This window comes from Sinocyclocheilus anshuiensis, unplaced genomic scaffold (assembly GCF_001515605.1).
Source record: "Sinocyclocheilus anshuiensis isolate Anshui unplaced genomic scaffold, SAMN03320099.WGS_v1.1 scaffold1276, whole genome shotgun sequence".
Lineage (NCBI taxonomy): Eukaryota > Metazoa > Chordata > Actinopteri > Cypriniformes > Cyprinidae > Sinocyclocheilus > Sinocyclocheilus anshuiensis.
Genome location: NW_015544217.1, coordinates 150,537 through 169,956, shown reverse-complemented (window position 1 = coordinate 169,956; position 19,420 = coordinate 150,537). Strand labels below are relative to the sequence as shown.

The following is a 19,420-nucleotide window of genomic DNA, read 5'->3' as shown; positions in this document are numbered from 1 at the left end:
AAAAGTAACTTGCGTTACTTATTTGAAAAAGTAACTCCGATATTCTCTTGTAAATTAAAAAGTAATGCTTTACTTTACTAGTTACTTGAAAAAAGTAATCTGATTACGTAACTCGCGTTACTTGTAATGCGTTACCCCCAACACTGCTAAATATAGCCTACTTATTTGCTATATTTATCTATTGTTTTGAATCATGCCACTTTATATCTGATTGTGGCATTAAACACTAAAAGCACGATCCTAATAGAAATAAATTAGTTACATGAGAATATTTTAGAATCGACTTTTAAATGTAATACTTAAATTATTATTTCCATATTATCTCAATTTACCGTTAAAATAACTATTTATTGTTTATAATTAACACCGTTCTAACTACACTGAACATAAAAAAATTCTAAATTTTTATAAAAAGCTAAATTAAAATAAAATTGAAAACGATACACTTGACTATAGTTGAACTCTGAATAAAGATTGCGGTGTCACTGATGCTCTCGCGCAGCTGTCCAGTGTTTTTCTTCTTTTTTTTCATCTGTCTTTCCTGCTCTGTCTTCTATCAGTTTGACCTCTTGATCTCGAACTCTCACCGCGGGCTTTACATTTGTTTTTCAACTCATTCCGGAAAATCACGCACACATCTTCATCGAGCGCTTTTCCATCGAGCTCGCGCGTTCATATTTAACATAAATAGTTTCCAATCTGTGTCCAAATAAATGTTGAAATGTGTTATTGTTAATATAAATACAATCGTCGAGTGTCTACGCCCTTTCAGGAACACCGCACATTCGTTAACGTTGTTGTATACGCGATTAACTGAAGCGTAACATGGCAGAAAAATGAGTTTACAATTTGAAAAACGCTTTATACTAACACAAGCTCTGGAAAGGACTTTGAGAAATGATTACCTGTATAAACAATTTCATTGTCTGAATAAAAATAAATGAACAATATTGGAGGTCAATACCCGAATTTGTTCATTTGGTATCCCCACATTTTTCACGTTTTCACTCTCTTCCTCTCAGATAACGCAACTGAAAATCGCCAGCAATCCGTTTGCCAAGGGCTTCAGAGACTGTGATCCGGAGGACTGGTGAGCTTTTCATTTTTGCTTATGTTTAACTAAGATAAAACAAATGTATTGGAAATATTATAAGGGCAACAATCAAATGCACATCAATGACTAAATAACAAACATACAGATAGCTATGAATTATAATTTGTAGCATAATTGTATTTTAAGTAAGTTTATTTGTACATTTTTGCTAACTTTGCTATAAAAAGAGAAAATAGTGATAAATATGTATTATTGCCTTGTTAAATATTATGAACATTTTTATGCAGTAAAATTATACAGTAAAAAATTTTTTTATTTGACTTCTAAAGCATTTTTTACTAAATGAAAATTGCTGTCTTATATAAACTGGGGTTTACTGTTACATTTTGATTATATATATTTGCATATGCATAAAATGCCAAAATAATTAAGCTGATAGACTGCCTTATTGCTCTGAACTACAATTATATTATATTTTTTGCTAGAATTCTATCAGACATACCACTCATTCAAACAGACTAAAACAATGCATTCCAGTGCATGTCACTGATTTTTATCTTGCCTGCTTTTCAGGCCCAGAAATCACAGGCCGGGCTCTCTGCAAATCATGAGTGCATTTGCTCGAACCAGGAACCCCATGTCCTCTCCCCCACAGCAGAACGGCACAGAGAAAGGTCTGTATATAAAACACAGCTAACAAAATCTCTTTAAAACAATATTCTTAGTTTACAAATGAACATTTCTACTAAATGACAAGACAAACGGTCACATTTGGTGTATGGATAATATTGTGTGCCTATTACACATTTAAATCCATTACGGATCAAACAGTCTGTACAGGAATGTACATTAACATTCATAAACACTAAACCGAATTCAGCTGTGATTACCGTGTAAAAGCCAATTCACTAGAAATGAGCAACAGGCCCAAATAAAGGCAGTTAGGATTTTCAGTCGAGTAATGGCTCCAGTCTGTTTGGTTTCTCAACATCTACGTTCCACTGGGCAAAACAGTTACATTTGTCTAGTTGAGCGCTGCAAATTTCAATACACAAAGGTTTGAACAGCTGCATGCCCGGAGGACATGCTCAGACTGAGATTTTTCAGTCCTGCGCTCTGTGTAAAATGATTTCCTGTGAGAATTCGCCTCTTTGTCTGAAGGACACTTATGACTTATCCTGCCAATCAACCACAGCACATCTCATTTCACAAACTAACTAAATTACACCACTTTTTCTTTACAGTTCAGGTCCCTGAGCTCATTGTCAGGGCTACCTACATTTGGTAAAGAGCCATTCAAAACTGTGCAATACACAAACAGGTCTCTAATCAATGGTTCGATTGTGCAAAATAATCCTAAATTACAAGTTTAAGAAATTGCTTACATATGCTTTTTTTTTTTTGATCTCATAAAATGTGAAATAATTTGATACATGTCCAGAACAGAACTTTGAATACTGGATAGAGACTGTTTAATGGTCTAATTTTGTTCACATAATAGAGTTAATAGGGTTTTTACAAAAGGGGTTTTGGATACATCTCTTTTTATCACACCACAAACCAGAAAATACTGTCCAACAGCCATGAAAAAAAATCACCATATTACCAATAAACATACCAATAAAATGTTGTATATGTTGCCCTTTGTAAAAAAAAAAAAACATTCTGAATATACACTGAAAATAATTTGGTGTAGAAACAATTTTCACTCAGAAATTGCTAGTAAATTTCACAATGACAAAGAAACTGCAAGTAACATTGAACTAAAATGACATTTTGAAGTAGAAAAACTGAAATAGTATTTTCATGTAAATCATACTTTGATAATCTTTGTTTTCTTTACAACTTCAAAATGTCATTTTGTACAGTGTAGATTGGAAATCTAGTTTTGGTGCTACTGAAGTAGAGATTTCTGTCTCAGAAAAAAAATAATTTGAGAAAAGGCCTTTAAAGATAAATATTGAAACTTAAATATATTGACACAAATAGATAAGAGTGCAAAAAAAAATAAAAATAAAAAACAATACAAGTGAATTTTAGAAACAACATGTTATGAAAATCCAAATAGCCTTAAAATTGACCAATGCATGAAAAAAAACAATGTTTTTGCCTGTAGTGTCTTGCCTTCAAATCTTACACGCTTTTTTTTTGTCCTGAACACAGAAGACAGCAGGCGAGAATATGAGCGCGACCCCAGCGGCACCCTCCTCCATTCCGACCCCGCTCACCAACTGATGTCCCGAGTCCTCAGCCCAGCCCTTCCGGTCCTTGGAGGCCTACACACTGTGCCCCTCACAGCCGGCCCTCGCAGCCCACCCCACGAACTACGCCTAGACGGACACCCCCAACCCCCAGACACCTTGCACCATCATCCATACAAGTACCCAACTACCTATGAACACTATCTGGGAGCCAAAACCAGGCCATCCCCGTATCCCTCACCGAGCATTAGAAGCCACAGTTACCACCCTCACATGAACCCAGCCACAGCCAACATGTACTCTGCAACAAGTGCGCCGACTAATTACGACTATGCACCCAGATAATGACTCAATCGGCACCCCAAATTGGGTTCAGATTGAGAGCCTCACAGGACAAAACATACTGAGAAAAAAAAACCACATACCTTTGTGTCCCAGACTCACGAAACATGTTGAGTTTTGGGTCGGGCACATCTTTTGCAGTGGCTTCTAACCTTTGGAAAGAGAAGCTGTCATATTTATTGAAGGGAGAAATGTCACAAATGTCCTTGTGGATCATTAGGATGAGCCCTGTGGACCCAATATTAGCTCTGGACATCCTGTGAACTCAGTGGCAGGGCACCTGGAAACTGCAGTATAACTAGTGTTTGGAGTAACGAGGAGGACAAAGACTTCTTTAGACAAATAATGCATTATCACGGACTGGAATTGAACTTTTGTGTTGGATGCACTTTTTGTTTTTGCTTTTAAAAAGCCATAAATTATATATTACCCTTGAGCCATTGAGCTTCTAGATAGATGGAATATTTGCATGTTGCGCTGTTTTGAAGGTGCTGAAATGCCCTGAATTTTTTTTTTTTCCTGGTTAAGAATTTTTATTATTTTTTTAATTTTTTTTGAAAATGCTAGACCACCTTTAGCAGGTCCCTGAAGCTTGTAACTTGGCACTGACCTACAGCAATTCAAATAAATAAACGAACAGAATGACTGTGCTGAACTTGTAAAATAAACATTAAATATTTTACCTTTACGCATGTTCCATTACCATATGCAATTCTTGTCCAGTTTTACCAGAAGCTTTATCGAATTCTTTCCTTGGAGGAAATGCAACTCTCATTCTCCTCAGAACTCCAAATATGTTTGATTTGGAAAGACATTATTGATGCATTATCGAGTAGAGATTTGTGATATTGTCAGCTTGGGCCTATTTCAACGAGAAAAAAAAAAAAAAAGTAAAATACATATTTAAAAAAAAAAAAGACTGACTTAATGGCAAAGAAATGTTTGAATATTGCATACTAAATTACACACACACCACACACACACACACACACACACACACACACACACACACACACACACACACACACACACGGATATAGTTTACTTAAAAAAGGTTTAATATTTACTTAGTTTATAATTTACTTAGACTCAGGCTACTAAATGAATAATAATAAAAAAAAGTACCTGAGAGAAAATTAAATGTAGCCTTATTTAAACAGGATGAATAACAAGAAAACATAGTAGGCTACATTTGCAAAAAGAAACGAGATGCACGAAGTAGGTAGGTTATGGATGTGATTGTCCGTGTTTAGGTAATTCAACTTACATAAACACTGTAAATGAAAGTGACGCGTTATTGAAATAGATTAGCCTACTACAGAAAAGCGCGTTTGACAGCCTCTACTCTGCCGTTTCTCTAGGCGTGATTTAGGTAATCCCATGGTAGAGGAAAGAAACGCTTGCACACCGTTTAACCTCTGACAGCTAACGACTTTCTGAAGTATCAAAGGTTAAACAATGTTTCCAGCCATTTGAGCGACGACTAATTGGTCTTATAATTTTTTGTTTGTGGTAACAACTCGATGCACCGGGACCAGCAACGCTGTATGCAGACATTTCAAATTGCTCTGCGTTAATAGTGATTAAAAATTGAACTGAGATAAAAAAATTAAAAAAAAGAAAAAAAAAAAAAAAAGGACAATGAAAAACAAACACGAACGAGAATTTCATTATTTCTTACGTATCTTGTGCATGCGAAATATGCTGCCAAAAATATTTAATTTATAATATAGGCTACATACATTATAAATGCCTATAAAAATAATTAAAGAATTTTCTGATACCCTTTTTAAAAAGAACAAATTAATTATAAATATAATTATATACAATATATTGTAATTGTTTAATTACTTAGATACATTTAAAACATTCAAATAAAATATTTAGCATACCTACTATCAAAATATTTAATAACACTTGCTTAAAAACAGGTAATCACAAAGATAGTAGCTAGTAACTAGTTTTTCATATAGCCTGTGTATATTCATCCTTATAATTAAATCTTTTAACAATCCGTCCATTGTCAAGTGAAGCGCACATGTTATTTCCCTGCTTTAGTACACATTTGGGGCCGGAAGAGCCCGTTTGGAGGATTGGGCCTCCCTTCGCGTGAGCCTGTTCCCGGCTAGAGGTAATGAGTTTGGCCCATCAGGAAGGCCGGGACACCCGGACCCATGGCTCTTCCGTCAGGGGTCTACCCATCTGTGTTTTCTCTGGTAGCGCTTCGCCATGATGAGAGAGGCCGACTGGGGCCCGCGGTCGCACAGCCTGTGTACCTGCATCCATGAATGATGACTGACGGCTGTTTCCAACAATGACCGCTTCTAAAAATGTCCATTATTTATGCGGTGAATGCACCGAAATTTGTGTCCGTCTTTGAAGTCAAACATGATGCGTGAGAAGTTCAGCATGAAAACACTGTTTGATCCCAGAGGAAATACCTGCGCTTCGAAAACACACACACACACACACACACACACACACACACACACACACACACAGTGACAGATTTGAGATGTGTAAAACACGAGTTCGACATTACAATGTCACAAAGTCAACACTTGCTATTAAAATTAAATAAATAAATAATAAAAGTGTATCATTCAAGATAAATTAGATCCTAATATAATTTATTTGAAAAGAAACGTGTTAAATTGTAGCCTACGCTGTAAATAATTAAACAATGCGTTAATACACGTGTACAAATTAAAATAACCATATAAATAAATAAAAAGCAAAAATAGGCTTTTGTTAAAAAAAAAAAGTATTATTATTTTAAACCGGAACAACAGCATTTCCATGCAAAGTCACAAATAAAAATGGATAGCATTATCGAATGAAAAATAATTATCCATCTCATAACGCGGCGAGATAAAATCGACACTCTATAGGCCTATGGCACTGAATAATAAACAATATTACTGAAGTTATGAACACATAAAAATCCTAAAGCGAAAAAACAAAACACAAAATCCACCTTTGAACCTTCTTGTTTTGAACCTTTCCTAGCGCAAGGACTCTCAGCCATCAGCGTAAAATAAAAGACTTTTTAATGAACAACAATAACGAACAATATTGCATTATGCCAAACTAATGCTGACCCAGTTTTTCAGTTAACTGTACCTTTATGTCTCCTGCCATGTCCAACTCTCTTTGCTTGACAAAGTAGGACAATGAATCAACTGATTAGATACATCAGTAAAAACAATAACCAAATTTTAAATTAATTTGATTGTATAAATATTGATTTATATATCAGTCCAAGTTGAAAGCCTGTAAGGGTGTAACTCACAGCACATGGACATTTCTATTCAGACAGCTAGGCCTATAGCTAAAGGCTCAGTAAAACAACACACTGTATGGTTAAGGAAAAAAAGAAATGGTAATCATCTGACACAGGGTCTCATCTGGAACATCTGTTGTGACAAGCCTATCTTTTGTGTACATTTCTCTCGCTTGGCACGTCCAAAGACAGCTCTTCAAAAAAAAGAAGAAGAAAAAAAGGGGGGGAACTTAAGGTGGACCAGCCATGAAAAGATGTTTACCTACAGCCATGCACGTGTTTCACATTTTCCCGCGTTTTTCAGCAAATTTGTGTTTTATTTGTCAGCGCCGCATATGAAAACAAATCACGGGCGTGCTTATCTCAGACAACAGAAATCACTTCATTCCGACTGAGCCTGCCAACATATAAATAATTTACTATAACACAGCCAGTGTTCAGTTTCTTTCATTCAAAGGGCCATTTCCTCAGACTGATTACCTGGGATTATTGTTTGTTTCCAAAAACTAACATCTATTCATCCAGTCTTTCCCAGAGTATCTTTAAACTAGCAGCACATGCCACATGGAGTGTATTGTGGGTGACTACGGTTTGTTTAAGCTGGCGTAGAATGGTCAGGTGACCTCTGACCCCTCCTGCAATAGACAGGCGTGTGTCTGTTGTTCAGTGAGCCGCAGGTTTTTGTCAGTGGCCCATGTCAAGGTTTTGCTTATACTGACTGCTTAAGTGATCTATTATTGACATGGGAGGTATAAGCTGAAATCTCTAGCAATAGACGCTTATGTGCTTATTCACAGAACGGATGGAAGGGTCCACTGGCATGGCTTTGTTGTGCCCCCCCACCAAGTCTACAGAAGTAGGAAGCGATTACCAATCGGACGAGCTCCACAGAGGTCATGGACAAAGGTACATGAGGGTCCCCAGATGACAAGGAGAAGGCTAATGACCAGGCGGACTGTGAAATGAACTGTTTTGTCTTCCTCTCTGGCCGGCGACTCGCCCGCTGTTGTTTTTCCTTTAAAAGGATGGCCTCCAAGTTCCCCGAGCTTCCTGTACCGTCTGATGAGATATTCCAGTCTGGGTACGTCCCCAGAGACACGTGCTTTATGGGGCAGAACGGCTGTGGGCCGTTTGAAGTTCCACCGCCATCGCTCTGAGACGCATGAAATCCCATTTAGCTTGGTACCAAGGATGGCTATTATTACCGCATACGCAGACAAAAATATCCACTTTCAAACTCTTTGGATGTTAGTCAACTAATATTCATGTCTGTTTTAAATAATCAAGTTGAGTTATCAAAAAAACAAAACAAAAAAAAAAACACGTTTACTGCCTGAATTTGAAAACCAAAAGTTTTGGTTTGAATCTTTATTGAAGTTTAAGAATAGGGATTAGAATCGAAAGGATTGTAATGAGTCTCGTTCCTATTCACGATTCCAGTTGCTTAATGGTTCCATTAACAATTCTTTTAAATACTTTTGAGAAAGAAACATTTGGAAGAATGTAATCTCTTCAGCAGCCAACGTTTCTAAATTAGTCAATTATTTTAGATTTCAACAAAACAACATAAATTAGAAATAAGTTAAATATACTTTTTGATATTTAATTTTTTTTTACTTTTGATGATTTTTAACGGCAAATCATTAAAGAGTCATTCATTAGGGAATCAAAGCACACTGGTCATGGTTTATTGTATGATTCACCAAAAGAATCAGTTCATAAAAGTTAGCCATTAGAAAATTAAACTACACTGATTATTATGTATTGTTTGATTAACAAAAATAATCAGTTCATAAGAGTCGTTGATTCTAAAATCATTAACAGAACCAAAAGTGAACCAAAACATCTGAATTGGAACTGGTTCTGAATAAGACTTGGTTCTTGGTTCCGACTCACACTTAAGAATCTTATTTAGAAATAGTGTAAACAATACTAGATATCACTTTTCCTAATGTGTAAAAAAAATACACAGAAGTACAAAAAAAGTAAACAAAAAGAAAAATGACAAACTACTCCGGTGAGTGAGCCGCGCTGTATTCGCAGAGAAAAAGCAATTAATGCAAAAATAACTAGTTTGTCTTTTAGCCACAACCGAACACAGAGGTCGGCCTTGTCTTTAGGCTGAAAATAAAGCCGCCTTCATCAGCTACTGTGCTTAAAGGGAAGAACGAAACAAAATTTCCTCAATGAATCTTTCCAACAAACAGGCCTGTCTGTGGAGCCCGAGCCCTTGTGATTAACCCTGCGTGCGTGATGTATGCAGGTCAGTCCACAGGGCAATCTTAATCTTGGAGGCAAATTTGGAAAAACAGCGCTGGATTACTGTGCCACTCAGGTGCGACTACAAGAGCAAATACACACCTACTGAAGCACATCAGCCTGGGGTAAAGCAAACAGATCGGAGAGGACGGTTTAAGCTCTGCCTTTGACAATAAAACGTGTCTAAATTACTATTGGCCATTGTGGTAAACTACAACAAAACACTTGATGGAGTGTGTTTATATTAGCTGCTTTTTTGTTTGATTTCAAAGCATTTGACCTATAAGAACTCATTAATTTAGACACGTAAGTAATGGCAACACTGCTGCACGTCTTTCTAAATGAGACTATGTTGTAGCTCCGCCTCTGAATGGCAGTCAGCCACTAATTTAGGTGCTTTCATTCAAAGAAAATGAACCATGTTCAAGTATGTAAATAAAGTCAGTAAATTGCGACAATCAGTTTGAAGGAAAATGTTAAAGTGGAAACTCAACTGTATATAAACCGCAAACTACACTGGTCATGCTGTTTTGTTTAACTCACCAAAAAGAAACCAGTTCATAAGAGTCATTCATTCGAAAATTGTTAACAGAACCAAAAGTGAATAAAATCATCCATTTCGATATTTAAAAAAAAAATGGAACCTGTTTGAAATAAGAATTGATTCTCAGTTCCCATCCTAACTTAAGAACCTTGTATGCAAATACAAGACCTATTACACAAAAAAAAAAAAACTGCCGCACATCTTGCTAAATGAGATTATGTTGTAGCTCCGCCTCTGATTGGCAGTCAGCCACTAATTTAGGCGCTTTCATTCAAAGAAAATATATTAGCACCACATTCAAGTATGTAAATAAAGTCAGAGTAATTAGCAACAATCAGTTTGAAGGAAATGGTAAAGTGGGCCTCTGTCTTTCAAACTCAACTTTCACTATATATAGACCACACACTGATCCGCTGGTCCTTGGACCCTGCGGCCAGAAGTCTTTGTGGGGGGTCCTGATGGTCTGAGAAGGCCACACTATTCACCATGTCAGTATGATGTTGCAGAACAGCCAATGGCTTCAGTTTCTTCCAGCCCAACACTCTGATGTTGTTGTCCCATCCCGCCGTAGCGAGGACCTTTCCATCGACACGGATACGCAGCTGGGAGACCCCAGGATTGGTCATCTGAACAGAGTCGTGCATCTATAAGGAAACACAAGTCAGACATAAATCCAAATGAGCTGCGATAGACAAATGTAGGACTTTAATTAACAAACTGCCCCATTGGAATCTCTACGATTTCATCACGACAGCAGGGCATAAACTGAATATCAGACACGAAATCAATCGCGCTAATTGTCACCATATGCGCTTATTCGTCTCAGTTGGCTAGAAAGGATTACTGTTTAAATGCACAACGCATAAACCATTTACCAGAATCAAATGAGCTTGTTGCTTAATGACCTGGGCAAGAGCAAATTTAAATCCATACAAAGAACACAGCATAGAGCGAGAGCAATTCCCCACCAGCCACCTTCGGCTGATCTGATGATTGAGCCGCAAATGAACGGCTAAATAGCTGTTGAACCTGGCAGAGGAAATCCGTGAGCGACTCCACGCCTCAATCATCGGCTGTAAAACGTTCAAGCACGAGCAAAACGCTATTTGGATTGGAGCATTAGACATTAGATGTGGAGTGAGTTACCTTTGTCACCAAGCAAGGACTGCTTTGTTTGTGAAGGCCTTGTTGTTTTAACAGTCTCTAGTGAATTACATTTTCATTGAAAGGTCTGGTCAACAGCGCAAGGGAAGCAAACGCTGGCTAAAGATCACCTTCCCTTGCTCTCCGTGATCTACGGTGGCCAGGAGACCAGATAAATCTCGCTAATGGGCAACAATGTGACGTATTATAAAGTATTACCGAGAGCTCATTATCTGTGGCCCCTCTCCTTCGAGGACGTTCTTGAGGTATTTCCTGGAGAAAAACGCACACGTGTGCTAAGTGTGTGCGTGCAAGCGTCCGCGCCGTCTCTCCACGGGAGGCATCTGGTCCTGAAGCTGGAATCGAACTGGACAGCGTAAAATTGACTTCATAAGCAGTGTCCAGAGAGACTAATGGCTCTCATGCGGGAGAAGACAGTGAAGAATTTGTCGGCGTGCTCCTGTTTCTGCCTGGAAAATCAGAGCCAGTCACTCCTGCATGTGGAAGATATAAGCCAGTCAGGTATTCCTGACCCAAGCGGATAGAAGAATGCACCGGGAAAACCATCCCTAACATTATTCTTTAACAGAGAAGGAAAAACAAGACTCTAGCATTACTTTTGTTCGCATCTGAAATCAACTCACATCATAGTCCAAATCAAAATTCTGGTGCACAGTAATGATGTCACCTGCGAGCAGAAACTTTCCCACAAACGGAAAGGGAGAGATGGTTTGCGTGCTGCGGCCAAGAGGGACGGGGGAGAAAGATGAATCGCTCCGAGCTGAGGCTGGTATGCCTGAACTAAACGCCCATCTGGTCCATATTACAGAGCTGATAATGATGGGTTAATGTGTCTATCTGTGTTTGTTATGCTTCCCATCATTTGTGTCAGGAAAATACATTAATTTAATTAAGAGGTCACAGCAAAGCGATAAAAAAGGTAAATGGGTGTTTATAAAGTGAGCCGCGAGGCCTGTATCGTGAAATAACCATTAGAAAGCCATGATTTACAGATTGCCACACTTTCGTTTTTAAAAAAATAATCAAATGAACTGAATTTTCCTACAGCTTTCACTATTTCAGGGTGTTTTAAAACAGAAGTTCAGAGATTATACATTATGGGCTCTGTTTAATCCAAAAGTCTTGCTAAGTTAGCAAATCTGGCTATCGCTTTTCCACACAAATGCTTCACTAAGATGGTGTCTACCCCATACTCAGTCGCGTTCAAATGCAATATGGAAGCATTCATATCAAACACAGCCTTTAGAGATTGAGAATGGTTATTAGCTTTCATTTATGGAATCCATTCTCCTTCCTCTACAATGAAACTTACAGACATCAAAGAGTTCAGTCTTTATGAACTATCCTTCATTTCTCCATTGGACTATTGATTCCTGATGGGGGATACATAGCAAATGGTCATCTATGCACGCAACGTACACACATATGCTTGTCATGTCAACGAGTAACCAAAAACAAACCTCAAAACTCGCCTTAGGCCCAATGGTGGACTGGAGGATAATACGTTTACTTGGTTAAACTACACAAAGTGCCACATGAATGAGTCCTAAAGCTAGAAAGGAGTTGGCATTTTTGTACTTCTGGTTCCATCGTCCTGAAATCGATGGTTTTTTTTGAGTGGGTTTTTGTTTGAAATAACGTCTGTGGTTAATACAAGGTCAAAATATTTGTACATTTTATTCTATTTATTCTATATAAAATACATCAGTAATGCCCCATTCGTGATGTTTTGCGTGTTGCTAACAGGTGGCTGAATGAGACTACAGAGGTTGTCGTGGCCAATAAACGTCATCACGCTGAGCAGGAAAACTCATTAACTCTCTAGTCCATTGTGTTTATAATCACACTCTTGCAAATTATTCAACTTGTAGATTTGTGAACCTGGACCACAAAACCAGTCTTAAGTCGCTGGGGTATATTTGTAGCAATAGGCAAAAATACATTGTATGGGCCAAAATTATTGATTTTTCTTTAATGCCAAAAATCATTAGGATATTAAATAAAGATCATGTTCTATGAAGATATTTTGTAAATTTCCTACTGTAAATATATTAAAACTTAATTTTTGATTAGTAATATGCATTGCTAAGAACTTCATTTGGACATCTTTAAATGCGATTTTCTCAGTATTTTGATTTTTTTGCACTCAGATTCCAGATTTTCAAATAGTTGTATCTCGGCCAAATACTGTCCTATCATAACAAACCGTACATCAATGGAAAGCCTATTTGATGTATAAATCTCAATTTCGAAAAATTGACCCTTATGACTGGTTTTGTGGTCCAGGGTCACATTTAAAAAAAGAAAAGAAAAAGAGTTGTCGGAAGCTTAATGGCAGTAGCATTGATAGCCTATGTTTAGTTTTTTACTTCTATTGATTGCATTAAGCTTCATTTGTGTTCATCAAAACATAAGAAGCATAAACTTTTATTGGTCACAGAACTTCTTTTATTATTACTATTAAAATTATTATTATTCAATTAAAAGGACACCCCTATTGGCTTTTGTCGAGGGAACCATGGCGATGCTACCTACTGAGTTGGCCTACAAAAATACGTCTATTAAAAAGTTACCCTTGATCATTTTTCGAAAGCAATGCAACAAGACAAGCGTGCAATGACTCGCAGCACAGTTGGTTGTGCTACACGGCGGCCAATTAAAAAGCTAAGTGTGATCGATTTTTGGCAGCAACCAATGGGATGTACAAAGCGCAATATGTTGCTCTCCCCGGCATGGACTTGGCAGGCTCAACTGACTTCACACTGATCCACTGAAACCAGTTATCATCACTTGTCCACTTGAGCCTGACAATCCAGTACAGATGAGGGGTGTGCTTGCATTTTCCGACAACGGTGTTTTACGTCACACCCCTTTCGCTTTTGATTGCGCTTCAAATTACGACTTTTTCCAACCTTAAAGCTCTCAATTTTGAGCATTACAACTCATGGACACCTGAACAAAAAACATCTCAGTACAACAGCATTGAAAATTTGAAATCGATGCCAAATATTATTGATGACAGCGAAGGAATGTACAAAGCATCCCGCTTCCTCATTCCAGAATACCCTTCGATAGGGCTGCCTGATCCCTCCAGTCTGGTGCTGACAGATGGTGGATACCTGAAGCACAGAGACTGGTGTGGTGCAGGATGGGTAGTAGGAGGAGGGCCGTTTAATTGAGAAGGGCGGTAGGAATGTAGAGACTGAAAATGAAGAAATGTGGAGATCCACCTTTGAGTGCTGTCAGCACGTCTCCAACAGCATGCAAAGACAGCCATGCTTGATTTACACTAATCTTTACACACATACAACAAGCATCTCTGCCTCACCCTCTAAAATCTTGTCCGTCTACATCTGTCAATAGTCAGGAGCAAGGCCAACCACCCATAGCCAAAGCCTGATCAACAAACGTCTTGCCTCTTTACATTACACAAACTGCTGCGATCACACATGCAAAGCGATACGCAAGCATAATCACTCTTAGTCAAGCCTGTGACAGTTGCGGCTGCTAAATTCCACCACCACGGCTATCATATCCATGAGCGCGTGTGGAACGGCGGGCCGCCCCAGGCGAATCACTGTTTATCTGTGCTTGATAAGAACCGCTTCTCTTTCTTCAGCTCACATACACAAGCTTACAGACTATTGACAGTTTTTCAGTAAAAAGTTGAAGATAAGAGGCAGTTAATCTCGTCATTACTACTGCTGACAACAAAAAAAATGTTAAAGAATTTTTCCATTTCATAATGATAATGAAAGTGAGACGTAAAAAAAAAAGTGCATCATGACAATATTACAATTTTTACTGTTGCAAGAAATAAGATGAGACAAAAGTAACACAACATAAGATATAAACAATGTACTGAAAATGTTTTTTGAAGAAGAAAAACAGGAATATTATTCTTTCAAATAATCCAATGACAGACTACTGCTGGAGATTGGCCAGCATGAGCTGAAGCTGAATGCACATTTAAATGTTTTTGAAAGAAGTCTCTTATGTTCTCCAAGGCAGCATTTATTTGATAAAAAAAAAATTCAAAACTGTAATAATATTTCAAAATAATACTATAAAAAAAACTCCTTTCTATTTTAATATATTTTTAAATGTAATTTATTCCTGTTATGGCAAATCTGGAAAAAAAATCAGCAGCCATTACTCCAGTCTTCAGTGTCACATGCAGAATTTAGTTAAAATAGACATTTTGTCACATTATAAATTGTTTTGCTGTTATTTTGAGATATTTAATGTCCTTACAGAATAAAAACATTTATTTATTGATTTTATTTGTTAAAGAGATAGTTCACCCAATAGTTTACATACATGTCATTCCAAACCGGTATGACTCCCTTTTTTCTGCGTAACGCAAAAGGTATGCTGAAAACACGCTGGGGTCCAAACTACATTGGACCCCACTGACTTTCAATGTACAGTCAAAAAGAAAGAGAGACAAGTCATACCTGTTTGGAATGACATGAGGGTGAGTAAATGATTGGGTGAAAAATCACCTTTAAAAAAAATTGGGTGAAAAATCACCTTTAAGCATCAATACGTTTAACAACATTTTTTGAATATTTGGTTTAAAATAATTTTCTCTCATCAACTTAAATTAGATACCATTTTAAGTAAAACTACATGACAAAATGGACTAAATTCAAATATTTTCAAATAATTCAAATATTTTCTTGAAAAAACAAAAAGACGGAAACAATTTAAAACAAAAAAAATAAAAATAAAAATAAGGGTGCTGAGAGAGTACTGTTATCTCTCCACAGCGTGTGCACTTCAGCAGCAGGTTAAGGTCGGATGGTGGAGACCTGGGCCATGTTGCTTCATCTCTCCTCAGCCTTTCGTAGAGCCTCCCACTGTGAACTACTGTTCCTTTTATTACAGATGTGTTTTTTGTTTGGTTAGCAGCCTGTGAGGTTTTGATGTTTTTATTACCTCTCGCGGGTCGTTCGTCAAGCGGGGCGAGCGAGAGGAGCAGCCACCCTGCAGATACCCCCAGCGCTACCGCCACACAAAAATACGTCTGTGGGAAGAGCTCGCAGCGGCTGTCTGGACATCACACTGCGCTGCACTTCAGGGTAATTTAAAAGCCCCGGCTGACTCCTTTTCCGAGCTGTTCTTTTTTTTTTTAGGCCCTCTCCGCCAAGAATTACATTTTAAATCACATTTTTTTTTAACATGCAAAATAAACCAAAACGTCGATACAGCTCCTATTTTGTGAATAAATGCTTATTACTGCAGATACATTTTGCATGCTAGACAAAATAGGGAGGAAGGTTTGGGTTTGGGAATATTTCTAATTCATCCATTCATGTGTAAAAGGCGCTGGAAAGAATAACAATCCATGCGCAGGACTGCAGTGTTGTATATCAGAGCCTTTTCACACAGATTTCTCGCAGAATATGAAATATTGAATCTGTAAGACCTGAAATCAGCAGAGAATATGGCTGCTAATGAGGCATTACCTTTCAGATGAGTAAAGTGTTATGCAAGATAAAACATGGCTTTTGCGTGTGCTCATTTTTTAAGAATGCTGTATAAATATAAATATAAAAGCATTTGTATGCGCACAGTATTGTGGGAGAAGAGATGTTTTTGTCTAGAGGCAAAATCTGGCCTAGAACTACAGTATGACATCACAGTGTAGCTGAGAGTTGCCAATCTAAAGTAAAAGAGACTGATTTATTATCCAACAGATCTGAGGAAACTTTATATTCTAGCCAAATACTTTCCAAGTGTATGAGGTGGTGTGTGTCTACATGGCCACGTACACACCGCTGCTAAATACGCTCCTCAATACTCTTACTCCACTTCTAAATGCCAAATACGCCTACACACACATTGTTTGATTATTTAGAGGAGTGACACCTGAGTTTTAATTCATTTTTTTAGAGAACCAAACTGAACAACCAGTTACTTAATTCGACAGAGAATGAACATGTAATAGCAGTTTACTATTAACTGATGGACAATAATAAAAACATCTCTAGTAACTAATATTACTTTGATCACAAATATTTAAAACGGTTGGCACCCTTGAGTCTTGTATAAAAAAACAAAACAAAGAAACTACAAAACTATGTCATTATCACTATGTCAATCAAAAAGGCTTTCAAAACCCATTTGACTTCCACAATGTGATATACAGACACAATGTTCACAAAAAAAAAAAAAAAAAAAAAAAAAAAAAACAAGAACATGGAACTAAAATTGACTGGATTGTGAAAAGTGGGTGCTCTATATCAGAATGTGACTTTGCAGTTAAATATTTAAAATATCCACTTCAAAAATACTGATGAAGGTCAAGTTCACCCAATAATAATGCTTCTTTTTTCAAATTAAACACAATTTGCAATTATTGCTGTCCTTTATTAAAAAGACTAGAACTAAACCATTGCATTTATTAGGGCTGAATGATTTTTGGAAAAAAATAAATAAATCACATAGCGATTTTCTGATAAAAAAAATTGTAACTGCGATTAAAAATGCAATCTGGGGAAAAAAATAAAAAAATAAAATAAAATCCAGCTTTGCTGTGCTAGTTTGTAGGGCTACACAATTTGACCAAAATGTTGTGATTATATAATCAATATGGAAATAATAACAATAAATAAACTAAAAATAAAAAAATATTTTAAAACAAGTATTACTAATGTAATGTTTGGTTCCCAAGTGCACATTAAAGCTACCCAAACTCAGATCAGATGCAGAGATTTAGTTCGTGTGGAGCAGCATTTACTGTGAAACAAGCCACTCTGAGGTGCTGCAAACACTGGCAGATAATGAGCTGCTCATGTGTACTTCACTCTAAAACACAGTTTATTTATTTAATAAAATCACAGCTTGCTTGATTTGATAGTCACACTAAACCATATCGCGATTTAAGTTTTACTGATTAATCGGGCAGCCCTATAATTTACTACTGGAAAGATAATAGAAAGGCTATAATATTATCCCATCCATAAATAGATTTTTGGGTATTGATTAATAATAATATTATTACCCATTAGCCCACAAGACCAAGGTGACGGCAGCCGAAAAGCAAAGTTGCTTTAGAGGCAGATCTCTAAATAAAAAATGTTCACGGATTAAAAAAAGTTTTCAATAATGAAAACGCATTACGATAGTTAATAGGGTCAATTTTGAGTTCATGAAGAATTTAAATTTGGTTGTCACTTTCACATGTGATCGCACCTGAAGGTTTTGCTGGTTGTCAAGGGTCCAGGATTGGAGGATCTTCTCTGAAGACCCCGAGATGCCTTTCTGCTTGCATACATCAATGTCTAGACACATGACTGGCTCAGGATGTGCCTTCAGACAGCTGAACGGACGGCGATGGGAAACATCCCATAACACCAGAGAGCCGTCCTCATAACCGGCACACAGAACTGGACCAGAATCCGCCTACAGAGAGACAAACAAACAGATGAAAGACAAAGACTATGTGAGAATAATGGAGAGGGAAAAAAAGGAATGAAGAAATAGTGAGGAAAAGAGCAGGGGGAAAAGAGCAGACAAACAGAAGCATATGGCAGCAGTGTTTATCAGAGGTTATCAGACTGCTCATGCTCTGATGAACCACAGCATTAATCATCTGATGCTGCCTTCAGCCAATCACAGCACATGATACTGCAAACTTCACTAGAGCAGGGCTGGCAGATATCTTTGCTATTATGAAATAAATATATTTGATACCATTTGTTACCAATAAAATAAGCCTTAATATATTTCAAATAGTAATAATAATCTAATAATTTAATATAAAATATCACTTGTATTTGCATTTAAAAATGTAGTAAATATGTATTTATATATATATATATATATATATATACATACATATACACACACACACACACACATAATAAATATACACAGTACACACGCATATATTATGTAAACAAAAACTTTTACTTTGGATGCGATTAATAGTGATTAATGGTTTGACAGCACTAATAGGAATATGTGACCCGGGACCACAAAACCAGTCATAAGGGTCAATTTTTTTAAATTGACATTTATACATCATCTGAAAGCTGAATAAATAACCTTTGATGTATGTTATGTATATTTGGCCGAGAGACAACTACTTGAATATCTGGAATCTGGCAGTGCAAAAAAAATCTAAATATTGAGAAAATCACCTTTAAAATTGTCCAAATGAAGTTCTTAGCAATGCATATTACTAATCAAAAATTAAGTTTTGATATATTTACGGTAGGAAATTTACAAAATATCTTCATGGAACATGATCTTTACTTAATATCCTAATGATTTTTGGCATAAAGAAAATCGACAATTTTGACCCATACAATGTTTTTTGGGCTATTGCTAAAAATATACCCAAGCGACTTAAAACTGGCTTTGTGGTCCAGGGTCACATATAATTAGATAAGTAGACAAATATTTGTAAACCACAAAACCGAAAATCCCATATTTGCATATAACACCCATTACTGCTTTAACATGTCACTACAATTTTTAAACCAGAGCCTGCGGTCATTTTATACTGCCACAATCAGTGTGGCCTCTGAATTTCCGTTCACCTTCTGTGACCTTTTTTCACT

General features: G+C 37.0%; 2 protein-coding genes across 7 annotated transcripts in view; one reads left to right on the top strand and one right to left on the bottom strand.

The window, feature by feature from the left end:
* The window catches only part of tbx1 (T-box transcription factor 1), an 11,340-nt gene extending 7,055 nt beyond the window's left edge, over positions 1 to 4,285 (top strand). For both annotated transcript variants that reach the window (XM_016497941.1, XM_016497940.1), the window contains exons 6-8: positions 1,023 to 1,090; positions 1,628 to 1,728; positions 3,218 to 4,285. In XM_016497941.1, the coding sequence (XP_016353427.1) occupies positions 1,023 to 1,090; positions 1,628 to 1,728; positions 3,218 to 3,600 (552 nt within the window). In that variant the 3' untranslated portion in view covers positions 3,601 to 4,285. The remainder of the gene's footprint in view (positions 1 to 1,022; positions 1,091 to 1,627; positions 1,729 to 3,217) is intronic.
* Positions 1 to 19,420, bottom strand: part of gnb1l (guanine nucleotide binding protein (G protein), beta polypeptide 1-like) — a 115,499-nt gene that overhangs the window by 74,257 nt on the left and 21,822 nt on the right. For 3 of the 5 annotated variants that reach the window (XM_016497945.1, XM_016497947.1, XM_016497946.1), the window contains exons 6-7: positions 18,048 to 18,257; positions 10,169 to 10,327 (exon numbers count right to left, since the gene is read on the bottom strand). In XM_016497945.1, the coding sequence (XP_016353431.1) occupies positions 10,169 to 10,327; positions 18,048 to 18,257 (369 nt within the window). Of the gene's footprint in view, positions 1 to 5,575; positions 6,039 to 9,788; positions 10,328 to 18,047; positions 18,258 to 19,420 lie in introns of those variants that run through there. The other 2 variants (XM_016497942.1, XM_016497943.1) reach the window with 2 other exon arrangements.